Source organism: Thalassophryne amazonica, chromosome 14 (genome assembly GCF_902500255.1).
Source record: "Thalassophryne amazonica chromosome 14, fThaAma1.1, whole genome shotgun sequence".
Lineage (NCBI taxonomy): Eukaryota > Metazoa > Chordata > Actinopteri > Batrachoidiformes > Batrachoididae > Thalassophryne > Thalassophryne amazonica.
This window is the reverse complement of record NC_047116.1, coordinates 52957781-52984625: the sequence shown is the minus strand read 5'-3', so window position 1 is coordinate 52984625 and position 26845 is coordinate 52957781. Positions and strand designations below refer to the sequence as shown.

Here is a 26845-nt window from a genome sequence, read left to right as displayed (position 1 = left end):
CAGCCGTTCCATCCAGGACTGCAATTAATCACACCAGCTCATGCAAAGTGGAAGCACTGCAGGCGTGTGTTTTAGCGGTGACGCCCAGGGAAATGTTAGACATTTGCAATCGAGTAAACATGTCGCCACACAACTTATGGATGCCTGGAAGAAAAGATGAACACTCGAGCATTACATAATAACTCAAAATAAATCAGGAGATAACATTTATAGAGTACAGGTAAAGGCAGTAGTCATCAAATATTTTATGGTGAATAACACCAAGAATAAGAACATACTTAGAAATATTGTCTTGTTATCAAAAAAAAAAAAAAAAAAAAAAAGATTCCCGTAAATAAACAAAGTTGCTCTGTGAAAAAATACAGTGATTGTCATAAACAAACTTCCTCTTTATCTCCACCAGCTTTTGTCCTGTAATGATGTTTTTCCATTTGCGTAGTGTGACTGAATTCAAAGGTAATTACTATTTTCACATGATTATTATCTCTGCCAAGGACATGATGTTTTCAGCAACACGCCTGCTTGTTTGTTAGCAGAATGACGCCACATTTTTCAGCTGATCTCTACCAAAAAAAAAAAGAAAGAAAGAAAAAGAAAGAAAAGATGGAATATCATTCTGATCAACATTAACACCTTAATGAATTTTAGGGCTGATCGAGACTCTACCCCAGGTAACACACAACGTAAATGCAACGTTGCTGTAAGGTTGCTGACAACGTTGTAGCAACGTGAATTTGTAGACTCTCCACAAGGTTGCTACAACGTTGTCAGCAGCAACGTTATGGGGAGTCTACAAATTCACGTTGCTACAACGTCATTGCAACTTCTGTGCAACGTTCTGGCAACGTCAAATTGTTAGCTGGGACTAGATCTTCTTAAAGTATTTGTTAACATTGCAAGATGACGCATTTTTCACGTTTGATCAGTTTCTACACACAGTGCTGCGAAAAAAATTAGTGCACCCTTGAACTTTTGCATGTTTGAAATTTTTTACGACATCAAAAAATAAAACACAAATTCAGGCTTTTTATATTAAAACTTCCCAAAATGATGCCCTTTAAATTCACAGTAAAAAGTAATCTCTACATCATGAATTAAAAGAAATAAAAATCTAAAAGCCAAAATGATGGTGCGAATAAGTAAGTGCCCTCTTTAGTATAAAACATATAAACCATCACTTGTACATCGAGTCTTCTTCAGAAAGTCAGGGGATGGATACATGAACATTACCAAGACACTGATTATGTCTTTGACTTTATTTGCATCAATTATGAAGAAATACAAACAGTATGGCACTCTATGGTAAATATGTGTGGTGCAGACAGTTCTCAAAAACTAAGGGACTGTGCAAGAAGGAGATGACTGTGGAAATCCACCAAGACACCCAGACAACCCTAGCAAGGTATAGGCTTCTGTGGCTGCTACTGGAGAAATTATGCATAGTGCAAGTTTTGAATTTTGCATCACCAGTTATACAGCTTCATGATGAAGTGGTACAGAGAAGGATTTTCTTTTCTTTCTTTCTTTTTTTTTTTAAGAAAACTTGAAAGTTCAGCTACAGTTTGCTAAAAGGCACATCAGAGGTGCAAGCTGGGATTTGACCTGTTTTAGTGAAAATTCTTCTCTGCTCCACTCCACTATGATGCTGAGAGTGGTGATACAAAATTCAAAACTTGCACTATGCACAGTTTCTTTAATGACAGCCACAGAAGCCTGTACCCTCTTCAGAATTGTCTGGGTGTCTTTCCCCACTTCTCCTCCTTGTACAGTTGCTCAGATTTTGAGAACTGCCTGCTCCACACTGATATTCCATAGAGTGTCATACTGTTTGAGATGTTCATGTATCCATCCCCTGACTTGGTGCACTTACTTATTCACGCCATTATTTTGGCTTTTAGATTTTTATTTCTTTAATTCATGATGCAGACAGAGATTACTTTTCACTATGAGTTTAAAGGGCATCATTTTCAAAATTTTAATACAAAAAGCCTGAATTTTTGATTTGTTTTTTGATGTCTTAAAAATTTGAACATATAAAAGCTCAAGGGTGGCCAAAACCTTTTACAGAACTGTACGTATTCCATGATAGACAAGGGAAATTTCTTGAAGGCAATAAAAAAATCCATTATAATTGCAGAATGTAACCAAAGAGTGTCAAACTTAAATATTGTAAACAGCACTTCCTGTGAACATAAAAGTGAATATATCTGTTTTAATGAAGTGTGTTTTCAGGGAAGTCTCAAAACACTGCATTTTTTTTCTTTTCTTTTTGTGTTGGGGCAATTGCACTTTTACTTGTTTTTTTTTTTTTTCTCAAATATACACATATGGACTTTATTGTAACATATAAGAATAAGTGTAGGTTTTGTGCACATGAAGTGTGAACTGTGCCAAACGTTAAGTTTGAAATCAAGAACTGTTCCTGTACTTTGCAAAAACCTTGTAACTGTCAGAATGGCCTAAACAGTGGGTCACCCCTTTGAGTCTGGTCTGCTTGAGGTTTCTTCCTCAATATCATCAGAGGGAGTTTTTCCGTACCACTGTCGCCTGTGTGTTTGCTCTAGGGGTTGGTAAGTTAGACCTTACTTGTGTGAAACGCCTTGAGGCAACTTGGTTGTGATTTGGTACTATATAAATGAAATAAATTGAAATTACTTTTCAAAATCACTGATTTCCTCTTTTCTCTCTACTATATATTTTTTGTGCAGAAAAAAACAGAGGCCCCAACTGTCATGTAACCCCTGGATTTCACCCCAAGCAAGTCCAAGTATTAAACCATCCACAATTTCAAACATGGCATTTAAGGGTGATATCAGTTGAAACAACTACATTGTTAATCTCAATGCAAAATAAAAAAGGATTAATTCTAGTCCTTGGCAAGGGTGTGAGTTCTAGAAGCGTTTGTCGCTTGTTTTGTTAAGCTTCAAATCAGAGTGACAAGCAAGAACATTTGGACTGTTTTAAAAAATTAAAAGTAGTCAAATACTTGAATGCATTTGGAACCATTGTGGTTTGCTCATCAGAAATGCCTCCTTTGACATTCTAGCTGAGTTCCACATCAAATATAATAACATCAAAATGAATAAGTAATTAAAACACAGTGTATCTAGGTCAGGTGACCACCACACAGGACAGAATCACATTAAATCAAAGTTACATCAAGTTAAAATCAAACTGTTCGCTAAAATCGGGGTGTTTTCTGCACAGATTTAGAGCAGTTTGATAAAGAACCCTTGATGTACCAGAATCTCTTCGTTGAAAACTCCCCATTCCAACTCTTGACAAAACCTGGCAACACGGTCCCTCCACAAGCTGTGGGCAGTACCACCATTTCCAAAGATTTACTATTTATCACAAAGTACAAAGAGGCTGTTTGTCAGTGAGTCAGAGATGTCCAGATGCAGAGAGATGGAGCAGATGGGAGATCGTTGGCCCGGCGCCTTGAACATGTTCCACTATTAAAATGGAGAATGACTTATGGTGAATGTAATGTTGCTTCCATTTACAAGCCACCAAAGAAAAACCCATTTGCTTGTACGGTCTGAAGGTGAATCTTCTACTGTCAAGCAATATTTAAAGATAGTGCAGGAAAGACCTCAGGATGGACTACCTAAAGCAGCACAAAGGACAGAAACTATATCAGAAAGATAGTTTGCAATGTGGTGCTAAGAGCTTATTATGACTAAGCAAAAAAAAAAAAAAAAAAAGTGGAAAAAGGAATTTATGATCAACATAATCATAGCATATTAAGACACTTGCTCCATTGCAACGCTTCCTGATGGTATCTGGGACTCTGCTGCCAACTCTGCAGGGGTCTTGCTCTGCTCACCTCCCTTCTCTTCTTCATCCTCTGCAATATCTTCATCTCGCTCTGGAACTGCCAGGCTAGCAGCACGCTTACCATTGATCTCACACTCAATGCCTGTTGTTTCTCCATTGATGCCCAGCTGTGCCTTCATGCTCTCTGTGGTGGTGGAATTCAGCATCTCTTGCACTTCCTCCACCAGGCCTTCCGGCGAATGCACATCTGCCAGATTAATCTCTCCATCTATGTTTCCCAGGGGAAGAATCTCCACATGGGCATCAATCTCAGATGACGGCTTGACTTGTGGAGGGGCTTCTCCGTCTCTGACTTTCCTGACATTGAAGGTCATGGGAGACACCTTGAAGGAGGAGCTCTTGGCAGTTGGGCTTTTTGGATGGTTGTGGGTGAGGGTTTTCTTGATTTTCTCACGCCGCTCTGGTGGAACAATCTTGGTGCCAAGCTGGTTCATTGTCTTCTCAAGGGTCTTCTTCAGGCTGTCCACCTTTTTCAGACTGTTGCGCTTAAACTTATCAGCTCTTCTCTCATAGCGAATAGGGGCTGAAGCCACAGAGCCCTCACCCTCCAACAAGTCATCGTGCTCATGATGTGCTGTAGCATTATCGTCTTCATCGGAAGACAAGTTGACGGTCTGCAGGCCTTCTTCTTGGTAATGGATTGGATCAACAGAACTTGTAACAGATGGAGTGGGATGGGTGGATTCGGCATCCACCTGGCTGGGCTGTGGGGTTTTGAGAGACTCCTGGACAAACACACTGGAGGGGATCTCATTGTCTTCCTGTTGGGAAATACAGAGAAAGAAAAGAGAAAGAGGATGGTCAATTGGATCCCAATGACCTCTTGAAGCAGACTCAAGTTCAGCAATGATTGTAAAGAAAAGCAATTAACACAGGTCTACTGTCTCCACTTTGCACCATGAAACTCTATTTCATTCAATATTTAAATTTTATACGGCGACCACAACATGTCCACAAAGTACCCGCATGTCACTTATGCAGTGTTCTTTGTCTTTATTTTTCCCCACTTCCATGTGGAATCAGTGTGCCAGTGTGACTTTCTCCATAGGTCAGCCCTGAATTATTCCACTCAGTCCTTTTACCTTCAATTCATTCTTTACTTGATCCAAACACTTTAGTCCTCCTCTCTTTATCTTCCCCTTTACATCCATTCCAATGTTTGTGTGTGTTTTTTAAACCAATATATGCATCATCTCATTGTACTTTAAGTACACATCTCCTTGGTCCCAGCATCAGTTAAACATACAAAGTTACTGGTATATGATAATAATAATTGATATCCATTTCATTTTAAGACATTTCTGCACACAAAAATCATATCTGGTGGTTGGCTCTCACTGCGGTATTGTATCACTTCCTGTTCCGGAGCACAGCGGTGTTTTTCTGTATCTGTTAGCTGTTTAATCTGCGCAGTTAGATTGATCTAGTTATCTATATTACGATTTGTTTCTCAGTGTAATCTTTACGTGCCTTAACTAAAGCACTCCTTCTGCTGAATCACCTCTAAATTATTTACACATTATTCACTTTGCGTGTTTTTAGGAATCCGCTAGCTTAGTGTAGCTACTAGCTCTTAGCCGATTTAGCATGGCGGCTTCTCCTGTCTCTCCCGCACTTTTCTGCTCTGGGTGTGAAATGTTTAGTTATTCCTCGGCCTCCATTAGCAGTAACGGTACTTGTAATAAGTGTAGCTTATTCGTAGCTTTGGAGGCCAGGCTGGGCGAATTGGAGACTCGGCTCCGCACCGTGGAAAATTCTACAGCTAGCCAGGCCCCTGTAGTCGGTGCGGACCAAGGTAGCTTAGCCGCCGTTAGTTACCCCCTGGCAGATCCCGAGCAGCCGGGAAAGCAGGCCGACTGGGTGACTGTGAGGAGGAAGCGTAGCCCTAAACAGAAGCCCTGTGTACACCGCCAACCCGTTCACATCTCTAACCGTTTTTCCCCACTCGACGACACACCCGCCGAGGATCAAACTCTGGTTATTGGCGACTCTGTTTTGAGAAATGTGAAGTTAGCGACACCAGCAACCATAGTCAATTGTCTTCCGGGGGCCAGAGCAGGCGACATTGAAGGAAATTTGAAACTGCTGGCTAAGGCTAAGCGTAAATTTGGTAAGATTGTAATTCACGTCGGCAGTAATGACACCCGGTTACGCCAATCGGAGGTCACTAAAATTAACATTAAATCGGTGTGTAACTTTGCAAAAACAATGTCGGACTCTGTAGTTTTCTCTGGGCCCCTCCCCAATCAGACCGGGAGTGACATGTTTAGCCGCATGTTCTCCTTGAATTGCTGGCTGTCTGAGTGGTGTCCAAAAAATGAGGTGGGCTTCATAGATAATTGGCAAAGCTTCTGGGGAAAACCTGGTCTTGTTAGGAGAGACGGCATCCATCCCACTTTGGATGGAGCAGCTCTCATTTCTAGAAATCTGGCCAATTTTCTTAAATCCTCCAAACCGTGACTATCCAGAGTTGGGACCAGGAAGCAGAGTTGTAGTCTTACACACCTCTCTGCAGCTTCTCTCCCCCTGCCATCCCCTCATTACCCCATCCCCGTAGAGACGGTGCCTGCTCCCAGACTACCAATAACCAGCAAAAATCTATTTAAGCATAAAAATTCAAAAAGAAAAAATAATATAGCACCTTCAACTGCACCACAGACTAAAACAGTTAAATGTGGTCTATTAAACATTAGGTCTCTCTCTTCTAAGTCCCTGTTGGTAAATGATATAATAATTGATCAACATATTGATTTATTCTGCCTAACAGAAACCTGGTTACAGCAGGATGAATATGTTAGTTTAAATGAGTCAACACTCCTGAGTCACACTAACTGTCAGAATGCTCGTAGCACGGGCCGGGGCGGAGGATTAGCAGCAATCTTCCATTCCAGCTTATTAATTAATCAAAAACCCAGACAGAGCTTTAATTCATTTGAAAGCTTGTCTCTTAGTCTTGTCCATCCAAATTGGAAGTCCCAAAAACCAGTTTTATTTGTTATTATCTATCGTCCACCTGGTCGTTACTGTGAGTTTCTCTGTGAATTTTCAGACCTTTTGTCTGACTTAGTGCTTAGCTCAGATAAGATAATTATAGTGGGCGATTTTAACATCCACACAGATGCTGAGAATGACAGCCTCAACACTGCATTTAATCTATTATTAGACTCTATTGGCTTTGCTCAAAAAGTAAATGAGTCCACCCACCACTTTAATCATATCTTAGATCTTGTTCTGACTTATGGTATGGAAATAGAAGACTTAACAGTATTCCCTGAAAACTCCCTTCTGTCTGATCATTTTTTAATAACATTTACATTTACTCTGATGGACTACCCAGCAGTAGGGAATAAGTTTTATTACACTAGAAGTCTTTCAGAAAGCGCTGTAACTAGGTTTAAGGATATGATTCCTTTTTTATGTTCTCTAATGCCATATAACAACACAGTGCAGAGTAGCTACCTAACTCTGTAAGGGAGATAGAGTATCTCGTCAATAGTTTTACATCCTCATTGAAGACAGCTTTGGATGCTGTAGCTCCTCTGAAAAAGAGAGCTTTAAATCAGAAGTGTCTGACTCCATGGTATAACTCTCAAACTCGTAGCTTAAAGCAGATAACCCGTAAGTTGGAGAGGAAATGGCGTCTCACTAATTTAGAAGATCTTCACTTAGCCTGGAAAAAGAGTCTGTTGCTCTATAAAAAAGCCCTCCGTAAAGCTAGGACATCTTTCTACTCATCACTAATTGAAGAAAATAAGAACAACCCCAGGTTTCTTTTCAGCACTGTAGCCAGGCTGACAAAGAGTCAGAGCTCCATTGAGCTGAGTATTCCATTAACTTTAACTAGTAATGAGTTCATGACTTTCTTTGCTAACAAAATTTTAACTATTAGAGAAAAAATTACTCATAACCATCCCAAAGACGTATCGTTATCTTTGGCTGCTTTCAGTGATGCCGGTATTTGGTTAGACTCTTTCTCTCCGATTGTTCTGTCTGAGTTATTTTCATTAGTTACTTCATCCAAACCATCAACATGTTTATTAGACCCCATTCCTACCAGGCTGCTCAAGGAAGCCCTACCATTATTTAATGCTTCGATCTTAAATATGATCAATCTATCTTTGTTAGTTGGCTATGTACCACAGGCTTTTAAGGTGGCAGTAATTAAACCATTACTTAAAAAGCCATCACTTGACCCAGCTATCTTAGCTAATTATAGGCCAATCTCCAACCTTCCTTTTCTCTCAAAATTCTTGAAAGGGTAGTTGTAAAACAGCTAACTGATCATCTGCAGAGGAATGGTCTATTTGAAGAGTTTCAGTCAGGTTTTAGAATTCATCATAGTACAGAAACAGCATTAGTGAAGGTTACAAATGATCTTCTTATGGCCTCGGACAGTGGACTCATCTCTGTGCTTGTTCTGTTAGACCTCAGTGCTGCTTTTGATACTGTTGACCATGGAATTTTATTACAGAGATTAGAGCATGCCATAGGTATTAAAGGCACTGCGCTGCGGTGGTTTGAATCATATTTGTCTAATAGATTACAATTTGTTCATGTAAATGGGGAATCTTCTTCACAGACTAAAGTTAATTATGGAGTTCCACAAGGTTCTGTGCTAGGACCAATTTTATTCACTTTATATATGCTTCCCTTAGGCAGTATTATTAGACGGTATTGCTTAAATTTTCATTGTTACGCAGATGATACCCAGCTTTATCTATCCATGAAGCCAGACGACACACACCAATTAGCTAAACTGCAGGATTGTCTTACAGACATAAAGACATGGATGACCTCTAATTTCCTGCTTTTAAACTCAGATAAAACTGAAGTTATTGTACTTGGCCCCACAAATCTTAGAAACATGGTGTCTAACCAGATCCTTACTCTGGATGGCATTACCCTGACCTCTAGTAATACTGTGAGAAATCTTGGAGTCATTTTTGATCAGGATATGTCATTCAAAGCGCATATTAAACAAATATGTAGGACTGCTTTTTTGCATTTACGCAATATCTCTAAAATCAGAAAGGTCTTGTCTCAGAGTGATGCTGAAAAACTAATTCATGCATTTATTTCCTCTAGGCTGGACTATTGTAATTCATTATTATCAGGTTGTCCTAAAAGTTCCCTAAAAAGCCTTCAGTTAATTCAAAATGCTGCAGCTAGAGTGCTGACGGGGACTAGAAGGAGAGAGCATATCTCACCCATATTGGCCTCTCTTCATTGGCTTCCTGTTAATTCTAGAATAGAATTTAAAATTCTTCTTCTTACTTATAAGGTTTTGAATAATCAGGTCCCATCTTATCTTAGGGACCTCGTAGTACCATATCACCCCAATAGAGCGCTTCGCTCTCAGACTGCAGGCTTACTTGTAGTTCCTAGGGTTTGTAAGAGTAGAATGGGAGGCAGAGCCTTCAGCTTTCAGGCTCCTCTCCTGTGGAACCAGCTCCCAATTCAGATCAGGGAGACAGACACCCTCTCTACTTTTAAGATTAGGCTTTAAAACTTTCCTTTTTGCTAAAGCTTATAGTTAGGGCTGGATCAGGTGACCCTGAACCATCCCTTAGTTATGCTGCTATAGACGTAGACTGCTGGGGGGTTCCCATGATGCACTGTTTCTTTCTCTTTTTGCTCTGTATGCACCACTCTGCATTTAATCATTAGTGATCGATCTCTGCTCCCCTCCACAGCATGTCTTTTTCCTGGTTCTCTCCCTCAGCCCCAACCAGTCCCAGCAGAAGACTGCCCCTCCCTGAGCCTGGTTCTGCTGGAGGTTTCTTCCTGTTAAAAGGGAGTTTTTCCTTCCCACTGTAGCCAAGTGCTTGCTCACAGGGGGTCGTTTGACCGTTGGGGTTTTACATCATTATTGTATGGCCTTGCCTTACAATATAAAGCGCCTTGGGGCAACTGTTTGTTGTGATTTGGCGCTATATAAAAAAAAAATTGATTGATTGATTGATTAGTTACTTCATCCAAACCATCAACATGTTTATTAGACCCCATTCCTACCAGGCTGCTCAAGGAAGCCCTACCATTATTTAATGCTTCGATCTTAAATATGATCAATCTATCTTTGTTAGTTGGCTATGTACCACAGGCTTTTAAGGTGGCAGTAATTAAACCATTACTTAAAAAGCCATCACTTGACCCAGCTATCTTAGCTAATTATAGGCCAATCTCCAACCTTCCTTTTCTCTCAAAAATTCTTGAAAGGGTAGTTGTAAAACAGCTAACTGATCATCTGCAGAGGAATGGTCTATTTGAAGAGTTTCAGTCAGGTTTTAGAATTCATCATAGTACAGAAACAGCATTAGTGTTGTGTGGGCCGCTGAAGAGGAGGTACTGCTGGCCCACCACCACTAGAGGGCGCCCTGCCTGGAGTGCGGGCTCCAGGCACCGGAGGGCGCTGCCGCCTTACAGGAGCAGCCAGGATGACAGCTGTCACCCATCACCGGAGACAGCTGATCCCAATCACTACGGAGGTATATCAGCAGGACGGCATCTCCACCTCATTTGCCGAGATATCGTTTCTACCAGAGAGGTAACGTATCAAAGCAAATAGAGTGCATCTTTTGGATTGAGCTAGTTTTTTGGATTACTGTTCCAACGAGAGGTGGAGGTACCTTTCCTGCTGTTTGGAGTCCTGGGTGCATACGCGCCCCCATCTAACTGTTCTTTGCTCCTCACCAGCAGTACCAGGTCCGACACGCGGAGGCAGTGGCCACCTGGGAGTTCGGGACTTGGCGGCTCCAGTATTCCCGGGGTCCTGTGGCGGAGGAAGCCGTGTGGTTCCGGTCTTACCTTGGAGAGGCGTCTCCTATCTTCGAGCCTGCCCACACGACACTTTTGTGAATTGACTGTTGTCCATTGCTGTGATTGGTTGTATCGTTGTGCACATTCACAACAGTAAAGCGTTGTTATTTTGACTTACTCCATTGTCCGTTCATTTGCGCCCCCTGTTGTGGGTCCGTGTTCCTACACTTTCCCAACAGGATATCTCGGCCAGCGTCATGGATCCCGAGGGGCGTCAACCGGCTGTTGAACGGCCAATGGAAGAACAGGACGCACAGGCGTCCGCGGGAGGGGTAATTGGTGAGTTGCAGCGGATCCTCACCGCTTTCACGACTCGGTTGGATTTCATGACCGAGCAGAACGTCCTCCTGAACCGCAGGGTGGAGGCTCTCGCCGCGCAGGTGGAAGCGCGGCTCTCCCTCCCGTAGATCCTGTGTGTAACGTTGACGTTCCACTGGTTGTTCAACGACCTCTCCCTCCTTCCCCGGAAGCATACATAAGCCCTCCAGAGCCGTACGGAGGCTGTGTGGAGACGTGCGCGGATTTTCTGATGCAGTGTTCGCTCGTCTTCGCACAGCGTCCCGTTATGTACGCGACCGATGCTAGTAAAGTAGCTTATGTCATAAACCTGCTTCGCAGTGAGGCACGCGCTTGGGCTACAGCGCTCTGGGAGCAGAATTCACGGCTCCTTCTGACATACGATGGGTTTGTGAGGGGGCTCAGAACCGTGTTCGATCACCCTAATAGAGGAGAAACCGCTTCAATCGTGCTACTGTCAATGAGACAGGGGCGCCGGCTGCGAGATCCGGCTGGAATAACGCTGCCCTCCGCGCCGCCTTTGTAAACGGACTGTCTTTGGTTCTCAAGGAGCACCTGGTGGCTAAGGACGAACCGCGGGATTTAGACGGGCTTATCGATCTTGTCATACGGTTGGACAACCGGTTAGAAGAACGTCGGCGGGAACGAGACGAAGGGCGTGGCCGGGCACGCGCCGTCCCTCTCCCTTCCGGGTTCTGACCGCGCTCCGCCTTCCCCACGCTCCACGGCCCCTGCGCTCCGTGGGGCCACAGCTCCCCCTACTGACGAAGCTATGGACACGAGTAGGGCAACATTTAGGGCACCAGCTGCACAGAGGAGACGGGCCCATGGAGCTTGTTTTGTTTGTGGTGCACTAGAGCACCATGTGAGAGACTGCCCCGAGCAGTTACAACACCAACGCCCGCCCCTAGAGACTGGGCTAGGGGTGGGCCGAGACATTCACGTGGGACACACCCACATTGCTACACGACTCCCAGTCACGATCCTGTATGAGGATTTAACCCTGAAGGCCCCAGCACTGGTGGACACGGGCTCTGAGGGGAATCTGTTGGACTGCAGATGGGCCAGGGAGATAGGGCTCCCTCTGGTGGCGCTTACCTCGCCTGTGCAGGTTCGAGCACTAGATGGCTCCCTGCTCCCTCCGATCACACATAAGACACCACCTGTAACGCTGGTGGTGTCAGGAAACCACCGGGAGGTGATCGAGTTTTTTGTGACTCAGGCCACTTCCCGTGTGGTTTTAGGCTTTCCCTGGATGTTGAAGCACAATCCCCGGATTGATTGGCCGTCCGGGGTAGTGGTTCAGTGGAGCGAGACCTGCCATCGGGTGTGTCTAGGTTCCTCAGTTCCTCCCGGCTCCCAAGCTAAGGAGGAGGTCAGAGTCCCGCCCAATCTGGGGACGGTGCCGGTGGAGTACCACGACCTTGTCGACGTGTTCAGCAAGGATCTGGCGCTCACACTCCCCCCCCACCGTCCGTACGATTGTGCCATCGATTTGGTTCCAGGCAGTGGGTTCCCGTCCAGTAGACTGTACAACCTCTCACGGCCTGAGCGCGAATCAATGGAGACCTACATCCGGGACTCGTTAGCTGCCGGGTTGATCCGAAATTCCACCTCCCCGATGGGAGCAGGTTTCTTTTTCGTGGGTAAAAAAGATGGCGGACTTCGTCCATGCATCGATTATAGGGGGCTGAACGAAATCACGGTTCGCAACCGATACCCGTTACCCCTGTTGGATTCGGTGTTCACGCCCCTGCATGGAGCCAAGATTTTTACCAAGCTTGATCTTAGAAACGCGTATCATCTGGTTCGGATCCGGAAGGGAGACGAGTGGAAGACGGCATTCAACACCCCCTTAGGTCACTTTGAGTACCTGGTCATGCCGTTCGGCCTCACAAACGCCCCCGCGACGTTCCAAGCCTTGGTTAACGACGTATTGCGGGACTTCCTGCACCGGTTCGTCTTCGTATATCTAGACGATATACTCATCTTTTCTCCAGATCCTGAGACTCATGTCCGGCATGTATGTCAGGTCCTGCAGCGGTTGTTAGAGAACCGGCTGTTTGTGAAGGGCGAGAAGTGTGAGTTCCACCGCACTTCTTTGTCCTTCCTGGGGTTCATCATCTCCTCCAACTCCGTCGCTCCTGATCCGGCCAAGGTTGCGGCGGTGAGAGACTGGCCCCAACCAACAAGCCGTAGGAAGTTGCAACAGTTCCTAGGCTTTGCTAATTTCTACAGGAGGTTCATTAAGGGCTACAGTCAGGTAGTTAGCCCCCTGACAGCCCTGACCTCACCAAAAGTTCCCTTCACCTGGTCAGATCGGTGCGGTGCCGCGTTTAAGGAGTTGAAACGGCGCTTCTCGTCTGCACCCGTTCTGGTGCAGCCCGATCCTAGTCGCCAGTTAGTGGTTGAAGTGGACGCCTCGGACTCAGGGATAGGAGCCGTGCTGTCCCAGAGCGGGAAGACCGATAAGGTCCTTCACCCGTGTGCCTATTTTTCCCGCAGGTTGACCCCAGCCGAACGGAACTATGACGTCGGCAATCGAGAGCTCCTTGCGGTGAAAGAGGCTCTTCAGGAGTGGAGACATCTGTTGGAGGGAACGTCCGTGCCACTCACGGTTTTCACTGACCACCGGAACCTGGAGTATATCAGGACCGCCAAGCGACTGAACCCCAGGCAAGCCCGCTGGTCACTGTTCTTCGGCCGTTTGGACTTCCGGATCACCTACCGTCCCGGGACCAAAAACCAAAGATCGGATGCCTTGTCCCGGGTACACGAAGATGAGGTCAAAACAGAGCCGTCGGATCCCCCGGAACCCATCATCCCGGAGTCCGCTATCGTGGCCGCCCTCACCTGGGATGTGGAGAAAACCGTCCGGGAGGCCCTGACACGAGACCCGGACCCCGGAACCGGACCGAAGAACAAACTCTATGTCCCACCAGAAGCCAGGGCTGCAGTTCTGGACTTCTGTCACGGTTCTAAGCTCTCCTGTCACCCTGGGGTGCGAAGAACCGTGGCAGTCGTCCGGCAGCGCTTCTGGTGGGCGTCCATGGAGGCCGACGTCCGGGGTTACATCCAGGCCCTGTACCACCTGTGCCGGGGCAAGGCGGATCACCGTAAGACACGGGATTGTACAGCCGCTGCCCGTGCCTCCTCGCCCCTGGTCCCACATCGGCCTGGGATTTTGTCAAGGGTCTCCCGCCGTCCCAGGGAAAACACGTCGCTCTCTCACGATAGTGGACCGATTCTCCAAGGCGGCCCACTTTGTGGCCTCCCGAAGCTCCCCAACGGCCCAGGAGACAGCGGACCCTCCTAGTCCACCACGTCGTCCGTCTGCATGGGATACCATCAGACATCGTCTCCGATCGCGGTCCCCAGTTTCTCCTCGCAGGTTTGGAGGAGCTTTTGCGGGAACTGGGGGCCACAGTCAGTCTCTCGTCCGGGTACCACCCCAGACCAACAGACAAGCAGAACAGGCAAACCAGGTGGATGGAGCAAACCTTGCGCTGTGTGACCGCCGGCCACCCGCACGGCCTGGAGTACCCACCTGGCCTGGATCGAGTACGCGCACAACAGTCAAGTGTCGTCCGCCACCGGCCTCTCCACTTTGAGGTGTGTTTGGGGTATCAACCCCCGTTGTTTCCGGTGGTTGAGGGGGAGGTCGGTGTGCCATCGGTCCAGGCCCACCTACGGAAGTGCCGTCGGGTGTGGCGTGCCGCCCGTTCTGCTTTGTTGAAGGCCCGGACGAGGGCGAAGAACCATGCAGACCGGCGGCGGGCCCCGCTCCCACGTATCGTCCAGGGCAGGAGGTCTGGTTGTCCACCAAAGACATTCCCCTTCAAGTGGACCTCCCCGAAACTGCAAGAACGATACATCGGCCCCTACAAAATACTCAAGGTCACAATCCCGCCGCAGTGAGGCTCCGGCTTCCGGCCTCACTGCAGGATTCTACCCCGGTATTCCATGTGTCAAGGATTAAACCTCATCACACCTCACCCCTCTGCACTCCGGGTCCGGCGCCACCTCCTGCCCGGATCATCGACGGAGAGCCGGCTTGGACTGTGCGCCGGCTCCTCGACGTCCGACGAATGGGCCGGGGTTTTCAGTATCTGGTGGACTGGGAGGGGTACGGCCCCGAAGAACGCTCCTGGGTGAAGAAGGGCTTCATCCTGGACCCGGCCCTCCTGGCCGACTTCTACCGTCGCCACCCTGACAAACCCGGTCGTGCGCCAGGAGGCTCCCGTTGAGGGGGGGGTCCTGTTGTGTGGGCCGCTGAAGAGGAGGTACTGCTGGCCCACCACCACTAGAGGGCGCCCTGCCTGGAGTGCGGGCTCCAGGCACCGGAGGGCGCTGCCGCCTTACAGGAGCAGCCAGGATGACAGCTGGTCGCCCATAACCCGGAGACAGCTGATCCCAATCACTACGGAGGTATATCAGCAGGACGGCATCTCCACCTCATTTGCCGAGATATCGTTTCTACCAGAGAGGTACGTATCAAAGCAAATAGAGTGCATCTCTTTGGATTGAGCTAGTTTTTGGGATTACTGTTCCAACGAGAGGTGGAGGTACCTTTCCTGCTGTTCGGAGTCCTGGGTGCATACGCGCCCCCATCTAACTGTTCTTTGCTCCTCGCCAGCAGTACCAGGTCCGACACGCGGAGGCAGTGGCCACCTGGGAGTTCGGGACTTGGCAGCTCCAGTATTCCCGGGGTCCTGTGGCGGAGGAAGCCGTGTGGTTCCGGTCTTACCTTGGAGAGGCGTCTCCTATCTTCGAGCCTGCCCACACGACACTTTTGTGAATTGACTGTTGTCCATTGCTGTGATTGGTTGTATTCGTTGTGCACATTCACAACAGTAAAGCGTTGTTATTTGACTTACTCCATTGTCCGTTCATTTGCGCCCCCTGTTGTGGGTCCGTGTTCCTACACTTTCCCACAATTAGTGAAGGGTTACAAATGATCTTCTTATGGCCTCGGACAGTGGACTCATCTCTGTGCTTGTTCTGTTAGACCTCAGTGCTGCTTTTGATACTGTTGACCATGGAATTTTATTACAGAAGATTAGAGCATGCCATAGGTATTAAAGGCACTGCGCTGCGGTGGTTTGGAATCATATTTGTCTAATAGATTACAATTTGTTCATGTAAATGGGGAATCTTCTTCACAGACTAAAGTTAATTATGGAGTTCCACAAGGTTCTGTGCTAGGACCAATTTTATTCACTTTATATATGCTTCCCTTAGGCAGTATTATTAGACGGTATTGCTTAAATTTTCATTGTTACGCAGATGATACCCAGCTTTATCTATCCATGAAGCCAGAGGACACACACCAAAGACATGGATGACCTCTAATTTCCTGCTTTTAAACTCAGATAAAACTGAAGTTATTGTACTTGGCCCCCACAAATCTTAGAAACATGGTGTCTAACCAGATCCTTACTCTGGATGGCATTACCCTGACCTCTAGTAATACTGTGAGAAATCTTGGAGTCATTTTTGATCAGGATATGTCATTCAAAGCGCATATTAAACAAATATGTAGGACTGCTTTTTTGCATTTACGCAATATCTCTAAAATCAGAAAGGTCTTGTCTCAGAGTGATGCTGAAAAACTAATTCCATGCATTTATTTCCTCTAGGCTGGACTATTGTAATTCATTATTATCAGGTTGTCCTAAAAGTTCCCTAAAAAGCCTTCAGTTAATTCAAAATGCTGCAGCTAGAGTACTGACGGGGACTAGAAGGAGAGAGCATATCTCACCCATATTGGCCTCTCTTCATTGGCTTCCTGTTAATTCTAGAATAGAATTTAAATTTCTTCTTCTTACTTATAAGGTTTTGAATAATCGGGTCCCATCTTATCTTAGGGACCTCGTAGTACCATATCACCCCAATAGAGCGCTTCGCTCTCAGACTGCAGGCTTACTTGTAGTTCCTAGGGTTTGTAAGAGTAGAATGGGAGGCAGAGCCTTCAGCTTTCAGGCTCCTCTCCTGTGGAACCAGCTCCCAATTAGATCAGGGAGACAGACACCCTCTCTACTTTTAAGATTAGGCTTAAAACTTTCCTTTTTGCTAAAGCTGATAGTTAGGGCTGGATCAGGTGACCCTGAACCATCCCTTAGTTATGCTGCTATAGACGTAGACTGCTGGGGGGTTCCCATGATGCACTGTTTCTTTCTCTTTTTGCTTGTATGCACCACTCTGCATTTAATCATTAGTGATCGATCTCTGCTCCCCTCCACAGCATGTCTTTTCCTGGTTCTCCTCCCTCAGCCCCAACCAGTCCCAGCAGAAGACTGCCCCTCCCTGAGCCTGGTTCTGCTGGAGGTTCTTTTCTTCCTGTTAAAAGGGAGTTTTTTCCTTCCCACTGTAGCCAAGTGCTTGCTCACAGGGGGTCGTTTTGACCGTTGGGGTTTTTACATAATATTGTATGGCCTTGCCTTACAATATAAAGCGCCTTGGGGCAACTGTTTGTTGTTGATTGGCGCTATATAAAAAAAATTGATTGAATTGATTGTTGATATCTCTGTACTATTGTCAATATTCATCTTTACAAAATTTGACAAATTTCATTGAGTTGTAAGGAATTTTGGCCAGAGCAATTAAAGACACTACACAGTGGAATCTGTTCACTTAGTCCAACTCAGATATGAGGCAACTATTGACCTCAAACTAATAAAGTAAAAAAAAAAAAAAAAAATCAAGAATCATTCATTTGGTAAATGTGCTTAGTAGCGGTCAGTGCTGTTAAGGTCATGGTTGGCTGGAGCCTGTTTTCTGACTGATAACTGAGAGATAGACAAACAGGCATAAAATTGGAACCTCCATCCAATTTTGGTGGTGTAGGTGGATCCATAACAGAAAAATGAGAGTGACTGCGGCGCTTTTGATTGAGATATAATGGAAAAAAGGACACCAAATGGGCTTTTCAATATTAAATTCAAATGTTCGCAAAATTCCTCCCACATCCAAAGACATCTGGAAGATCTGGAGATCTGGAAGCAGTGATTCATAATCTGGTATATTTTTTGAACAATAGTGTCGATTGGAGTGTGACATGCCCTTTAAACACATTTAATGTGATCAGATTTTGGCCATGAAACTTGAAGACAGATACTTTCTTAATAAGAGTTTGATTAAACCTGTTGGGCATTAGTGTCTTTCTCAAGGACACTCAAGGACTCACTAGCTACGTTTACATGGACTGTGTCATAACAGCAAGCTGTACCATCTTCATTGCTGTTCCAAAGGAGTATACTTCATACAAATTCCTATCATCCGTGCTATTTGTTTGATTTTTGTTTAATTTTGTCCTACCATGTGGGCCTGCCTCAGTCAATCAGTAAGACAAAAATAAAAAGAAAGAAATGTAACAACGTTTAATGACTGCACAGACTGAGATTGTCTGTGGTGGCCAATTTTTAGCTCTGAATGACATTCCTAGCCCAAATACGAGGTAAGCGGTAACTGCCCACAACCCTAAGCAGCAATCCTGTGTCATCTGAGTGAAACCAACTACCAGAAAATACTTAGTATTGGATGCAGCACCACTCGTGTGTGCCTGTCAGAGACTGTATATATAGTGGACAAAACTTGCATGATGTCACACATAAGATTTCTATAGAGACCTGGAAACATTGGTATGAAGCCCATATCTGAGCGTTGCCATGTTGGCAGCATTGACAGTGCTTATTCTGTCTACATCATGATGAACCCATAAATGACAAAGAAGTGAAGCGTGGCTGATGAATGAAGCCTGAAAACGCCACCTCTCTTCGAGTCTGAGCCAGCTAGGCTAACAGGCTATCCTTGATTTGGGTGTTTATTAAATCATATTTTGCGGGACTACGCAGTTGTTCACTCAGCAGTTTGCTTTGGTGTGGGCGTTAAAAGTTATGAGCTGCTTATTTTCTCAGTAATCGTGCATTAAAGAGATCTAATGGATCAGGCTACCGATAGCCGATAAAAGTGCTAAAGCCATTAGCATACAACATTAAAATAAGACGAGAATGCACTCAGCATGAATGTTGCAGGAGGGACGCCTTAGATGATCTGTTAGGACATGCTATCACACAACAAGCTATATTATTTCAGGTGTTTTTTCATAAAATGCTCAAAACGACACACACAGCCTCCACAACGGCTAATAGGTACGGTCGGGCCTACATCACTTTCCGCGTCGGTTACAGTCACCATTTGGGTCGCCGCTGAAAACAAACTGCACGCGCACCCACAAACCATTGCTAATATAGTCATCTTTACTGCTGTTATTCACAAAGGCCTGTCGATTTGGTCATGCCAAATGGTGTAGGTACGGTTGGACATCCCGGGTCCCTGATGTGCGCGCACATAGCACACACATAGTAACCAGCGAGCCGCTGAAAACAACCGCTGTCTGCACTACATTTCCTACTTGACGTCCATCGTGCTCGCATCGTTTCTTGCCACATTTTTTTTCTACTTAATATACACCAGTTTCACAGAGAATGCCACGATCGTGTGCTGCAGTAATAGTGCTTCAAAGGCTGTGGAACACCACAGCCAGCTGCAAACCTGAGTTGGTTGTGTATCACAGTGTAAAATGTTTTTTAAAAAAGTAGGAAATTACATTATTATGGACTGCATTTATATAGCGCTTTTCCATTTGCATCAGCTGGTCAAAGCGCTTTACAATAATGCCTCACATTCACACCGATGTCAGGAAGCTGCCACACAAGGTACTCACAACACACCGGAAGCAACTAGGGGATTAAGGACCTTGCCCAAGGGCGCTTACCTACTAGACCATCACCTCCCCTATTATGTTGATGTAACACCCCTTACCAAAAAATAGTACTGATAAGTATATAAAACGTAAACTAGAAGTATACTTGAAACATACTTGCATATACTACTTTTTGGTAAGGGACCATTTAACCAAATTTATTTCAGTTAAAATAAAGTTTGAAGGTTCATTGAGTTAACTAAATATAAATGTTTAAGGTAATTGGTATATTTAAAATGTTTGAGAAGAAGAACCTTTTTGGGTTTTTACAATGGAAGTACACTCACCCCCCCCACCGCCCCATGAGCAGATTAATATGCAGTTTTTCCCATATGTATTGACCACTGTATGTGAATGTCTGTGTTTGTGTGTTACACACTCAGACATGCTGCTTTTATCTGCCTGCTGAGGAGGAAGGAAACCAGTCTCCACACGCCTCCTCAGTGCTACCCCAGACATCTGAGGAATCTCACCTGTTTCATGTCTCCACATACTCCCCCCCCCCCCCCCCCCCCCCCCTCCTTATTTGGTTATATTCCACATGCACTTTTCATTTATGAACACCTTTATGAACAGGATGAGACAAATAAGTGCATATTTTATTTAGTTTGACTTTCTGCTTTATTTTGTTTTAGTCTGCCTATCTGTGCTCAATCAGATAATTACACCCATGAGGGAATACAAACATGTATGCACTCACAACCTTCCACTCTTTGATTACGAACAGAAACATCCACCACTATAACTCCACCTTTTTTCCACCCAGATGTGAATGAACAGTGATGGCTTATGTATTTGACATACTCTACATTACATTACAAATGGTTTAAATTTTGCACAGCACAATGATAATCTTAATGTTTTAATTTCTGTGCATCTGTGCACGATATATGGATAATTTACATGTGCAGTCACTTTTTTTTCCTTGTACAAAATCCAAGATAAAAACTTACTGACCAGCAGATATCCATTAACATCACAATGCAAATACAGTGCATCCGGAAAGTACTCACAGAGCTTCACTTGGTCCCAACATTTTGTTGTTACAGCCTTATTCAGAAATGAAGTAAATTCATTTTTCCCCTCAAAATTCTACACACAACACCCCATAATAACAACATGAAAAAAGTTTTTTAAAATTTTTGCAAATTTAATAAAAATCAAACACAAATAATCAAACGTACATAAGTATTCACACCCTTTGCTTAGTACTTTGTTGATGCACCTTTGGTTGCAATTACAACATCAGGCCTTCTTGAATATGATGCCACAAGCTTGCCTAGTGAATGCCAGTAAATCTGTCAGTGGGTTCTTAAAGACAAAACATAACATTTCAGAACATGGCCGTGCATCCAGGGTGAAGGGAACTGATTATAGGTCTGCATACAGTGAAGATGTGGCAAAAATCACTTAAAACTGTCTGTCCGTCTGTCTGTGCTCAGCTTGAGTCCAGTCGTATTACTGCCAGACTCTTGAAATTCACAGGGAACATACTTTGGACAAGTTCAAAGATGGCTAAACTTGACCTATTTTAATAGGTTACAATCTGATCCATTTTGTTTTAGCGTGGCGGGCATGACAGCCAATCAGGGAAGAACTGCACCATGATGTCAGTGGCTGTTCTCTCCAAAATTGCTTTGTTTTGTATGTTTATATACATGTTTCTCATATATTATGTAAAAGCTGGCAAAAAATAAACACTTCTAAAACTGAAAACTTTGTTTTCAGAACCTAATAACACATCTGAGCTTATTTACAAGACAGCTTGTGGACGTTAGCATGGTGACATCACAGGCTGCTAGCTAGCTGCAAAACTCCATTTCATTTGTGTGTAAATATGTCCTCTTTGTCATATATTATGTGAGAAATACGCACTTCTAAAACTGAAAACGCTGTTTTTGTAACCTGATATCACCTCTAGACTGATTTACAAAACATTTTGCAGATGTTAGCATGCATGCTAACTTCTGCTAACTCAAAGCTAACTTTCTATGGAGTTCAATTTGTCTCATTGATACCTGCAAATGCACAGAGGGATGATCTACATTTATTGATTTGCACAACTTCCGCTTTTAAAATGTAAATATTGTTTTTGATTGATTGATAGAGGGGCTTTATTGAACATGTACAAATTGTACATTAAGACAAAAGGGTCTTAATAATTAATTAAACAACTGCAAATTATAAAGAACACAGTGCTCATATACTAATACAATAACATGTTTTTGGAGGGCGGTATGCATTTTCAGAGGCCCGACATTCATGCCCAGTTGCCCAAAATGACAGATATTCGCCCGAGTTAGACGAGGGCAAATGTCTGTCATTTTGGGCAACTGGGCATGAATGTCGGGCCTCTGAAAATGCATACCGCATGACAACAGCATGTTATTTGCATTATTATCACTTACTGAGATACACAACACGTAACGCGTACATAAAAAGTTGGCTCACTTTAACTTTTGTCGTGTCGGCTGGCGCGCGCTGCTCTCCAAATTCAGCAGTGCATCCTCATCAAGCTGGCTGCTTTAGCTGCTGTTCATTGTCGTACTATCCATGAGAAAATAATCCGGAATATCCATATTGGGACCAACACACACTTCTCGCCTTTTTATCTTTTCCTCTGCGGACAGTTTTTTTTTTCCCTCTGCGGACAGTTCTTGGGCTGCGCGCACTATGATGTAATTTGTTTACGGGCGGGTATAGTCAGGTAGCGTCAACGTAAATCTACGATACCGGCCTAGCAACGCCTCGGTAAAGTGATAATAACTGTACTGTACTGTACTATAGGGTTCTGTATTTTAGCTTTGCACTATATTACAGATTATAATGTCAGTAATGACACACGTTTGTAGGTGGGGTGGGGGGTGGTGGTAGTGAGTGTTTTCCCAGATGAACCATGTACCAAAGGTACACATCAGTGCAGGTACTCTGATATGTGCAGGAAAGCACGTTGTGATCCTGCGACTGACTGATGTGTGCTTTATCCAGTGCCACACAATGATGTAGACCTTTTGACCTGTTTGTTGCTGGTCTAATGTAAATTCTTTATAGCAACAGATGATATCAATACACCAGCTCTCTGGGTGACCACACCTCATTTTTAGATCAATACGACCACATAACCGCAAGTGGTATCATGATTTATAGGACAGTGACACGGAGCATAAAATGACAACTGTATGAGGTGGAAAATAGCAATGGCGCTAATCCTGCTTTTTGCGCTGCTGCTTTGCACTGGGTACAAGATAGGGTCCATATTACTTTCTAAAATGTAATATAAGAGAAAAGTGAGTTTTAAGATTTTTATCCAAGTTGTATGCAGAAAAGCTGACGTACAAGCCCTGTTTGTCATCACAAGTAACCATAACTTTAAAAACAACCACTTTTATATCAGTTTACTTTGTGAACAGCAGGTTTATATTTACCATCAGCAGCCACGGAGCACACCATTATCTTGAGAAAGTTGGTGGTTGTGATACATTGCAGGCTTGTAACATGAAATCCGAAAAAAACAAAGGTGGCACCTCAGGGACCAGCTCTGGTTACAACAGCCTCTTGCTCAGTTTAACTGTAATCTTGCCCTTTCAGTTTTGTTCATTGTAGCTCCCTCCTGTCTTATCTGAGTGGAAAGTGAATGCTCCCATTTTGCTGTTGATCTGACACTTTGCCACACCCACATAAGTTGTGGGAATCTGAACATGTTCATGCAGAATCAACATCAAATGTGCATGTGGTGTAAAACACAACTCAAAGACTAATACAGATCCTAAATGAGATGCGTGGGAGGTCTACATTTATGACATTTTCCTCAGTTTGCATTTCAACTTGAGGTTCAAAATGACTTTTTTCTCATATTTGTATTGGCATAACATGCCACAGCTTGGTTTAGTTTTTGTGTTCTGTGGTATCAATCCCTATGGTAAATATGCAAACAGAATCAGGGAGTGATGTATGCAGACATACAACTCCCAAACCTGGGACAGTCCTGGGGCCTCATGTACAAAGGCTGTGTATGCACAAATACATGGCGTACGTCCATCTCCACGCTAACGTTCAGATATACCAAAAGTGAAATGACCATGGGAATGTGTAGTATGTCACGCACATTTCTACAGCTATTGGTCCGCTGATGACACGTAGAGGTGATGCTGAGAAACTGTTAATAGTGTGAAAACAAGAAGTCATCAGAGTGATGTGCACACCAGACACGCTTATGAACAATTAACATAACCACGTCTGAGGTGAGCCTGTATTCAGGAAATGTGAGGATTTACTTGTGAATGATAATAATTGGCTCATAAGCCGATTTTGATTACCAAGGCCACTGTTACTGGAGTTGCGTGCAGAACAGTGGTTGGCCCTACAGTGCAATACAGTGAGGAGCCAGGGGTTGTCTGTGCCCACACAGGTGCTGACCACGCTGGGCGTGCTGGCAACATGAGCATTCCAGTGGGAGCTGGCCTATCGGTCAGGAGTGTGCCTGTCAACCTTGAGCCGAGCCATGCCGGCTGTGTGGAACGCAAACATCTGAATGTCATCCAGGTACTTCACATTCCAGCATTAAAGCACAGTTTGCAGCCAGAGCCGGTTTCCCTAATGTAATCGGAGCTATTGACTGCACATATATTGCTATAAAGTCGCCATCACATGATGAATTTATTTTTGTTAATAGGAAACAATTTCATTCCATCAGTGTTCAAATCATCTGTGAAGAGCAAATGCATTGGATTGGATTGGGAAAAGGCTAGCGGCTGGTATGGTGCGTGATGGGTGGCTGATTATTGAGTATATAGTTTATTCAAGTAATTGTTTTGAATGAAAACCAGCTTGGGTACATTTGGACATGTGCGCATGCAAATATGTTTTGTTATTATTATTATCAATATGTTTTTGTTTTGCTTGATGGTGAAACTAGAGCTGCAGTGCTTCTTAACAGGCCCCCGATTGTCTCCCTGTGTTCAGTATTTGTCAGTAAATGCATCTGTAAAGTTGTGAATGTCACACATTTTTAGCTGCTGCGCACCGCATCTTTTGTTTACTTCAGTGTATGTGCGTTGCACTGAGTCCACAACATTTACAGCCTCCCACACACAAGCTCCCACTAACTTTATTTCTGTTTCATGTTTACTCTGTTTGACAGGGAACCAAATAGTGCATTTCTTTTTTGTGCTCATGGAATGATTGGACAGAAAACAATCCCACATCTTGGGTCCATTTACATGAATTTGCATATTTAAATAGGGACTTGGAGAGGGAAGAGTCTGGTATGACTGCACGTGTGCTCAATTGCATGTTCAGTGGGATGTACAAATGGAATGTGCTCGGATCCATGCGTATGCACACTTTCATACATCTGGATAATTTTGTGCGTACACCAGTTTCTGGGTTTTAGTGTGTGGCATGTTTCAGTCGGAAATCTATCCAAGTCTTTGTACATGAGGCCCCTGGTCCCTATATGAGTGGCAGTGACAGGTTTGACTAGCACTCAACACTCTAAACTAAACAGGTCCAACACAAGTTAAAAACCCTCATATCTTGCACATAAAAGACTATCAGTGTTTGTTTCAAGCATCACTGAGCTTGGCTGAAGTTTTGTAATCTAGACCTAAAGCTGATATCTACAACCCCTGGCAAAAATTATGGAATCACCGGCCTCGGAGGATGTTCATTCAGTTGTTTAATTTTGTAGAAAAAAAGCAGATCACAGACATGACACAAAACTAAAGTCATTTCAAATGGCAACTTTCTGGCTTTAAGAAACACTATAAGAAATCAAGAAAAAAGATTGTGGCAGTCAGTAACGGTTACTTTTTTAGACCAAGCAGAGGAAAAAAATTTGGAATCACTCAATTCTGAGGAAAAAATTATGGAATCACCCTGTAAATTTTTATCCACAAAACTAACACCTGCATCAAATCAGATCTGCTCGTTAGTCTGCATCTAAAAAGGAGTGAACACACCTTGGAGAGCCATTGCACCAAGTGGACTGACATGAATCATGGCTCCAACACGAGAGATGTCAATTGAAACAAAGGAGAGGATTATCAAACTCTTAAAAGAGGGTAAATCATCACGCAATGTTGCAAAAGATGTTGGTTGTTCACAGTCAGCTGTGTCTAAACTCTGGACCAAATACAAACAACATGGGAAGGTTGTTAAAGGCAAACATACTGGTAGACCAAGGAAGACATCAAAGCGTCAAGACAGAAAACGTAAAGCAATATGTCTCAAAAATCGAAAAATGTACAACAAAACAAATGAGGAACGAATGGGAGGAAACTGGAGTCAACATCTGTGACCGAACTGTAAGAAACCGCCTAAAGGAAATGGGATTTACATACAGAAAAGCTAAACGAAAGGCATCATTAACACCTAAACAGAAAAAAACAAGGTTACAATGGGCTAAGGAAAAGCAATCGTGGACTGTGGATGACTGGATGAAAGTCATATTCAGTGATGAATCTCAAATCTGCATTGGGCAAGGTGATGATGCTGGAACTTTTGTTTGGTGCCGTTCCAATGAGATTTATAAAGATGACTGCCTGAAGAGAACATGTAAATTTCCACAGTCATTGATGATATGGGGCTGCATGTCAGGTAAAGGCACTGGGGAGATGGCTGTCATTACATCATCAATAAATGCACATGTTTACGTTGATATTTTGGACACTTTTCTTATCCCATCAATTGAAAGGATGTTTGGGGATGATGAAATAATTTTTCAAGATGATAATGCATCTTGCCATAGAGCAAAAACTGCAAAAACATTCCTTGCAAAAAGACACATAGGGTCAATGTCAATGAGTAGATATGATTTGATGCAGGTGTTAATTTGGGGGATGAAAATTTACAGGGTGATTCCATAATTTTTTCCTCAGAATTGAGTGATTCCATATTTTTTTCCTCTGCTTGGTCTAAAAAAGTAACCGTTACTGACTGCCACAATCTTTTTTCTTGATTTCTCATAGTGTTTCTTAAAGCCAGAAAGTTGCCATTTGACATGACTTTGGTTTTGTGTCATGTCTGTGATCTGCTTTTTTTCTACAAAATTAAACAACTGAATGAACATCCTCTGAGGCCGGTGATTCCATAATTTTTTGCCAGGGGTTGTAATATGCCTTCTCACAA

The 26845-nt window shown here is 44.0% G+C and overlaps 1 protein-coding gene across 2 annotated transcripts in view; it reads right to left on the bottom strand.

The window, feature by feature from the left end:
- Positions 1–2252: 2252 nt before the first annotated feature.
- cavin2a (caveolae associated protein 2a) overlaps positions 2253–26845 on the bottom strand; it is a 67771-nt gene continuing 43178 nt past the window's right edge. Inside the window, exons 2-3 of one of the 2 annotated variants that reach the window (XM_034186409.1) lie at positions 3830–4601; positions 2253–3610 (exon numbers count right to left, since the gene is read on the bottom strand). In XM_034186409.1, coding sequence (XP_034042300.1) covers positions 3597–3610; positions 3830–4601 — 786 coding nt within the window. In that variant the 3' untranslated portion in view covers positions 2253–3596. Of the gene's footprint in view, positions 4602–26845 lie in introns of both variants that reach the window. The other variant, XM_034186408.1, reaches the window with a different exon arrangement.